Here is an 8,322-nt window from a genome sequence, read left to right on the forward strand (position 1 = left end):
CATGAACCAAGAGAAATGAACCAAGAAAAAACATTACCATCTACAGCCACGAGAGGGCGCTCTATGCTGCTCAGTGCTCCTCTAGCCTACACTGAAAACATAGAGCGCCCTCTCGTGGCTGTAGACGGTAATGTTTTTTCTTGGTTCTTGGTTCTAAATAAATTGCGCCTTCTATGTGTTTTTTTCCTCGTCATGACATATTTTTGGACTGATGCGACTTATACTCAGGTGCGACTTATAGTCCGAAAAATACAGAATTTTTTTATTTTAATCTTTTCAAAGCAATAACAACAAAAAAAAAAAAGTTTAGCAAAATGCATTTTTGCACCTAACATTAACATTTTCTGCCAAAATAAATAATCTATGATCTAATAAAATAATAATAATAATACAAAAAATAATCCAATAAAATTAATTAAGAGTAAATAAATAAATTGTTTTTTATGTATTTATCTACTATGTCGATTCTGATACAGTATCTTGAGTTGTGATGATGTGTAAAATAAAAATATATATATTAAAATCTAATTTCATGACAGAGCAATAATTATCAACTATTCGTATCAGCAGTAATAATATCTGTATATACATTTTTTTTTTTTTTAAACATACATTTTTGAGGTACTATCTGTACTCAAGTCTGTGAAATTTGAACACATTGCATGAGTAATGACATGTGTAATATTGCACCTCCATCTGAATCTGCAACAACTGGACTATTTATTTTTTTCTCATAGGTACTACTTCAATCTGTGCCAGGCCATTCATGGAGGTCAGCCAGGGTGTGCAGCAGAAGCCGCCGTGTGTCGCAGACGTGCCAGTGGTAAGACCGAGACTCTGGGCCGCGTTCACACGCAGACCATGGAGTTAATCGGTAAGTATTTTTAATCCTTCTCTGACGTGATTGCGGTTGTGTTGGTTTCTCATCAGTATGTGTCCTGGCCAGATGGAAAGATCCTCGTCAATTATTCCATGGGTGACGAGGTGTGTGGAAACAATAAACCAGCAAGAACAATCTTGCAGCTGAAGTGTGGCAGCACAGTGGGCCATCCGAAATTATTCAGGTACGTTAAGAATGACTTGGCATGAATAGGTTCTTAAATTAAGATTTATTTAAGTGTTTTGGTCACAAAGGCTATATTTAAAAATACAGTCAAAGCAGTGATATTGTGAAACATTATTACAATTTAAAATAACTAAAATACAGCTTTGCATCACATGAATAAAATACATTTTAAAATATATTTTATTCATGTGATGCAAAGCTGTATTTTCAGCATCATTCAGAAATCATTCTAATAAGCTGATTTGCAGCTCAAGAAACGTTTCTTATCATCAGCAATGAAAACAGTTGTGGTGCTTAATATCAATCCACTATCAATCAAAAAAATTGATCCTAAATGACGGTAAAGATTTATAATGCCATCACAGGAATATGTATAGTTTTTTTTTTTTTTTTTTTTTCAGAGATGCTGATCTGTATTTTAATGTTATGTGTGAAAATGAGATTCATATTTTTGTCTGTTTGTTTTAGGGAGGATAAAGCAGCATGTGAGTACTGGGTGGAGTGGGAGACTCGATTTGCATGTGCTGTGAAGCAGGAGGAAGTGGAGATGATCAATGGAACCATCAAAGTACCAGAGACAGGAGCCATTTTCAGCCTGGGACCGCTTTATTACCGGTGAGTATCATTGGCCATCAACTCTCATTCATTAACACAGAGCCTACAACTACACCACACCACATCTAGTAATGTGCATGAGATCAACAGTATTTTATCTGTCCTCAGTTTCCACAACGCCTCAGGAGACATCCGTCCCAATGGAGATCGCTATATCTACCACATCCAACTGTCAGGCATCACCGACCACTCCATTTCCGGTTGTCGGGGTGCAAATATCTGTCAGGTCAAGATTAATGGCAGTTACCGCAGACAAATTGGCTTGGCCAGCAAAGCAAAGTATTATATAAAAGGTGAGAGAAATTCTATAAGTGACCATGGTTGGGAATTACAATGTGTGTTCAGTGCTCAAATATTTCGGTATGCATGTTGGGACAGATGAAAGGCAAAGAGGGGTTTGTTTATTTATTTATTTAGAACAATGCGCAAATGAAACTATCGTTTAATTTTTTTTTTTGCTTATTTAATTATATTTATATTAATTAATTGATGTATTTATTTGTATTGTTAAATTCTGTTTTAACAACACACAAATGGCTGAAATAAATAAATGTTTTGTTTTATTTATTTTTATTTTTATTTATATTCAAATTATTTTTGTTTGTGTATATATATTTTGTGGAATTTTTTTTATTTATACTTATTCAATGTTTGGGAAAAAATATATAAATAAATGATATACTTATATCTCAATTATACACTTATACACTTATATATATATATATATATATATATATATATATATATATATATATATATATATATATATAATTAGCATAGAGTTAGCATATGTTATGTCACTTTTTTTGTCAATACGATTTAGTTTGTAGTATGAAGTCATATTATTAGTTTAGGTTTGTATTTCAGTGATGATGTAATACTTTTGTGGCATGACCTGGTGTTGTATTTTGGCAGGTGGAAATCTTGACGTCTTGGTACCATCTGAATCTGTATGTGGACGAGATAAGACTAAAACTGTGTTCTCGACCATCCAGTTCCACTGCAGCCCTACGGCAGGAGAAGGTATCCCAGAATTCCTTCTGGAGACAGATGGCTGCCAGTATCTGTTTGTTTGGCACACTGCCACAGTTTGTGAATTTTTGTGAGTATAATCAAAGCCTAAACATAATTTTAAGCTTTAATTCAACAATTATACAACATAGATTTGTTCACAAAGTAAGTTTGTGTATAGTACATTGTTTTTCCCATATTTCATTCAGCTCCATGAACCCGCGCAGCACTGATGGAGGGGAGGAGCATGCTGAATTGTCTGGGCGGAGTCAGGCTTTAGAGGCGGTGCTTATCCTGTTGGTTGTGCTCACAATCTGTTTCCTTGTTCTTCTGCTGCAAAAACGAGACAGGAGGTAAAATGCAACTTACATTTATGTGTGAATTTTATTTTTAAACCTATACAAAGGTTTGTGGCCAGTGCTTTTTTAAATCAAACTAATACTTTGGATGCATTAAGTTGTTCAAAGGTGACAGTAAAGACATGAATAATATTAGAAAGGGTTTCCATTTCAAATAAATGCTGTTCTTTTGATCTTAATATTTATTATAATTATTTAATTTATTTATCTTTTTACAAATAAATGCACCATTGTTGAGCATAGGAGACTTTTTTAAATATTGACCCCAAAACCTTTAAGTGGTAGTGTAAATATAGATATTTTTTTATAAACTCAAACAATTTATTATTAAAAATATAAAAATTTTACTCAAGCTGCAAATAAAGCTGCAAATAAAACATTATATTATTTAAAATGTAATGTTAGTTCAATGCTAAATCATTTGTTAATTTTATTATTTGTAAAAATGTACCAGCAATTACTGAGCGATAATTGTTTCTACACCAGTTTTTTTTAGTCCGTGTGCTTAATATGCATTTTCGTATTTTTAGGCAACTTCTAATACAGAAAGTGTCAAGTCTCTGCAGGAAAGAAAATCCAGTATCCTACAAATACTCCAGGGTAATGTTTTATCCTTTTTGCAAGTTTTACAATAAGTACAAATGTATCAAAATGAGTATGAATAGAACTCTTGTTTTGTCTCCGTTCGTCTCTCTTGATAGGTGAACGCAGATGATGGTGGATGTGAAGATGAGATGGAATGGTTAATGGAAGAGACCGGGACACCCATGCGGGAGCCACAAGGGAACGGTCACATCACCACCAAGCCGGTCAGTGCAGACGCCCTGCGCTCCTTCTCCCTGGACGAGCAGGACAGCGAGGATGAGGTGCTCACAGTCCCAGGGGTCCGAATCGCCCCTTCATCGTCCACTTCCATACGGCAGCAGTCAGCTTTGTTGAAAGCAGAGAGCGATGAGGATCTGGTGGGGCTCCTGGTGGACACACGGGGTAGAAACGAGACCCAATACAGCGGCAGAAACCAGAGCAAACCTCAGCCAGACCCTGATGACAGCGACGAGGACCTACTCAAAGTCTGAGGGCGCTGGGCGGCCCAAACTAAACTTTCGAATGTCTCTGCCACAACGCTCCAATTGTTTAGTTGCTCCACTTTGGGCTTTCTAAAGGGAAATCTCTCTGTGAGCTGTTTGCAAGACAGCTTTCACGAGCAAGTCGGTCGATTCGTCCACTAAATAAATTCGATGCCTTTCTGACAAAATAAGTTTTTGTCATTTGATCGTTTATTTGTTTGTGTGTTCTGTTTTCCATTGATTAAGATGAATTTTGTACAACATCGAATGTGAATTCAGTCACTCCCAACAAACGTACAGAAAAGGACTATATAGATTTTCTTATTGTTATTTAAAGATTTTTGGGAACTGTTTTTTGTTAATTCACAAACTCACTGTAAAAATACACTGTTCTTTGAAATGATTCTGAATGATTGTGGCAGATACAGTCAAATATATTTTCTAAACTACAGTCTAAAGTAGTATTTCACATATCTTGAGCCATGTAGCACCGAGAGGAGACTGATCCGCTTTGCCAAGTTCATATTTAAATCACAAACCTTCGAACATCATGCTTCGTACTTGTGTTCTGCATCAGCATTCACCTTTCACTATTGCAGCGTTCAACTAAACCACAACATCTGTTATTGGGTGTTTTGTGCAGTGCTTTTTCCCCCTTGTTCTGACAAAACGCATGTTCTACTTGCCCTAATAGAGCAACGAGCACAGACGGAGATTTAGTGCCATGGAGGAATGACATTGCATGTATGACTGCTGCAGGCTTCCTTTAGAATCATAATTTCTCATTGCAATCAGAAGAAAAATTATTGTATTCATTGTGTCGTGTTTATTTGCTTTATTGTTTAGTTGCACTGTACGATAAGATTCAGTTCATTAATGGGACATGGTGATGGTTAAAAATAAATTAAAAATTGGAGGAAAAACTGTATTTTAGTTATTTTGCGTTCATTCGTAAAATTTTCCATTCCCTCAAGAAACATTTCGTTCACTCCCCAAGCTTTATGCTCTCACCTGAGAGACATTCGTTCGTTTGTTCGTTCGCAAGCATTTGAGTGTTAAACTTTTTAATTTCCTTGAGAAGCTTTTGCAAAACTATTGCATTTGTAAAACATTTGCGGTTCCTAGAGAAACTGTTTTTAATAAAAAAAACTCATAAGTCATAAAACTTTTGCGTTATCTTGAGAACCTCTGTTTGCTCACAGAAATATTTGATCATAAAAATCCCAGATAATTTGTTTTTTCATTCGCTTTCATGTGTTTGAGCATAAAACTTTCCCCATAATCTCTTCCGTTTGCCCACAAAAATATTGTTTGTAAAAAAAAATTGTGTTCCCCTGAAAACTTTTGTAAAACTAAAGCATTTGCTTGCAAAACATTTGCGTTTCCCCAATACTTTTTTTTTCATTTACTAACGAAACTTTTGTGATGCAAATAATATGAGGGAAGAAAAACTATACTTGTGCTTTTGCAAGTGAGTGCTAATTTTCCCAGGGGAACGCAATAGTTTTGCGAAAGAACAAATGTTTTGCGAGCAAATGGCAAATTAACTTCTAAAAAGGATTGCGAATGAATGCAAAGACTCCAATTTTGCCTCTAATCACCATTTACCCTCGTCTCCCTTTTCTTTTTTTTCTTTTTTTTACAGAGTTTATTAATCTGTTAATTTAAAAATGATCTGTTACCTGTCACTGTTACTTGTTATCATGTTTGTTCATGATACGTTAACTAATGTTTATTTAAACAACTTGAAATGTTGCGGATGTATTCGAATAAGTGGAAATAACATTAATAAATTCTGTAAAAGTGTTGTTTATGGTTAGTTGGTGACACCAAATGCACTAATTAACATGAACAAGTTGAAGTTTATTGTAAATTGTTACTTTTTCTTTTAATCAATTTTTTGTCATTTGATGTTTTGCGCAGAAGAAATCAGTGCCTAGGAAAGAAGCCAAAAGTATACCAGGTGTTAGAAAGCCTTTTACGAAGCACTTTTCCTGTTAGCGTGAACAGTTTTGTTTTCAGTTGCATTAACGGAACACCCCGCACCTCTGCAAAAATAATGTTTTATTTGCTGAATCGGTTCCAGCTCATGTTTTTTTGCTGACTAACTCGGGTTTTGAAAAAGATGCAAACATTTACAGTTGTGTTGCAGGTTTTCTGACAGCTCTCAGAAATGATTTACCAAAAGATTTTTCTCTCAGGACAGTGACGGTACAATGGGACACTGGTCCTGTTTGGCAGCATGTGTACAGTTTTTCACTCTGGCTCAATGCTCTGTCTCATAGGCTTGTATTACCATCCATCAGGGTATTCCTAAAATATATATTTGCCAAGTAAAGCCACACCAGTTCTGTATATGCGAGACGGTACATCACGATGCGTGAAAGCATGCATGTTTGTACTCTGCACCTTGATGGACAGTTTTTTTTTTTCTCCTGTCCTTTAGGGCAGAAGGTGCGTGGTGCACTTGATGGCTGTTAGTCATCATGTGCTTCCCCTCTCCTTGCTGGAAAAATGTCTGCCTGCTGTATGAGATATTGTACGATACAGTTGTAATACTACAAGAGAAGGTCCTGAGATAGTTTTTTTTTTTTTTTATTATGGAGGCTTTAGCTCTTCTCAGACTGTATTTGTCATATTTTATAGCATTTTGTTTTGGGATTTAAACAGTATATGCTGAGATGTTATACCATTATTTCAATAAAACTATCAGCTCCTCAGCATGTATTCTTATTAGGAGTTGTTCTTATTTTGTTTTATCTCACTAGTCTGAAGGCTTGCTCAAGCAATTTGAATCAAACCACTGTTTTAGTTTTTATTAATATTTTCGCTTTTTGTAATAATAATAATATTCTATATCATTTTGCTATGTGGTTTTGTCATAAATTTTACCATTTAGATTTTTTTTTCCTGGTAGTTTTAATTTATTTCACTGTTTAACAAACTAAAATAAACATTAGAAATGTTGCCTTTGCATCAAACTAAATTAGATTGTTTTTCATGTAATATTTGTTTTAATTTATATCAGCTTTAAGTTAAAAATTTGAGTAAATTTTTGTCTGTACCATTTTTAGTGAAAATTGTTCTTTATATTTATGTTTATATTTCTTTCAGCTTTAGTTTTAGTTCAGTTAGATTTTTGTTTTTTGTTTTTTATCGATTTCCAGTTTCTTACGTGCGTATATATACGCACGCGCCAGATGCGAATTGTCCATTTTCTGTTTGGTCTCTGTACCGTTTTCTTTCATATACGTATACATATATACTGTATATAATTTAGTAATTTTTAATGGGCTTTTGTCAATTATTAGTCAAAATTACTATTTAAGGTTACATTTTTATTTTTGGTTTAGTTCAGTTTTAGCTTTTATTTATTTCCAAGTAATTTTAATGTTTCAAATTCATTCATTTAGTTTTTTGAGGAAACATTTTTAAAGTTCATAAAGTCTATATTTCGTTATTTCAGCTTTATTTTAAAAACTTTAAATTTGTTTAATGTGTTGTGTGCTTTCACCATTAACCTGTTAACTGTCACTCACGTTTTTGAAGATAGACTTGAATGTGCATGATACAAACCTACATTTTTATAATTCATGACTGAAAACATTTTGTAACATGATTTTGATGTGCCATTTACATGGTAATGCAATGTCTGATTTTAAAATGGGTTTTAAAGGATGATTTTTGAGATTTCATGTTTTCAAGTGATATATAACTTCTGATGATTTCTAAAATGTGATCGAGAAAAAGGCAACGAGGAAGTATTTTTTTTAAACAAAGGTCAAAGCTCCTTTTGTAATGTAGATTTCTGAGGGTTGACTCTTGTCATAAATTAATCTATTACTTTTCCTACATAATTTTTAACAAAAAATATTGGTATAATATATATTTGGGAGTCTTAGATCTTTCCATCGATACATTGTTTGTCAAGATTAGATTAAATTTGATTGTAATACAGTATAGTCAACGTAGGCGTCCTGTATACGGGACAGGGTGACATTTAACAGGTTAAAGTCTAGACAAAAAGTTTTCCCAGACTGTTTCAGGGTTTAGTTAAATTGGTAATTGTTTAGTAAGTCTTTTGCCGTGTGTTGGTACAGTGTCAAAGACTTAATAAACAACTTACTAAACCGTTATCATACAACACTTTCTGTACAAAAATTATACAGTGACAAATTACGTAACAGGCTTCCGATTTGGATAG

At 34.0% G+C, this 8,322-nt stretch overlaps 1 protein-coding gene across 1 annotated transcript in view; it reads left to right on the plus strand.

Moving 5' to 3' along the window:
• The window catches only part of LOC127938055 (cation-independent mannose-6-phosphate receptor), a 33,542-nt gene extending 26,704 nt beyond the window's left edge, over positions 1-6,838 (plus strand). The window contains exons 40-47 of the mRNA XM_052534448.1: positions 738-874; positions 947-1,064; positions 1,535-1,681; positions 1,790-1,974; positions 2,597-2,783; positions 2,902-3,045; positions 3,582-3,651; positions 3,753-6,838. Of these exons, the coding sequence (XP_052390408.1) occupies positions 738-874; positions 947-1,064; positions 1,535-1,681; positions 1,790-1,974; positions 2,597-2,783; positions 2,902-3,045; positions 3,582-3,651; positions 3,753-4,127 (1,363 nt within the window). The 3' untranslated portion in view covers positions 4,128-6,838. The remainder of the gene's footprint in view (positions 1-737; positions 875-946; positions 1,065-1,534; positions 1,682-1,789; positions 1,975-2,596; positions 2,784-2,901; positions 3,046-3,581; positions 3,652-3,752) is intronic.
• The last annotated feature ends 1,484 nt before the right edge of the window (positions 6,839-8,322 follow it).

The sequence above is a fragment of the Carassius gibelio genome, chromosome A20 (assembly GCF_023724105.1).
Source record: "Carassius gibelio isolate Cgi1373 ecotype wild population from Czech Republic chromosome A20, carGib1.2-hapl.c, whole genome shotgun sequence".
NCBI lineage: Eukaryota > Metazoa > Chordata > Actinopteri > Cypriniformes > Cyprinidae > Carassius > Carassius gibelio.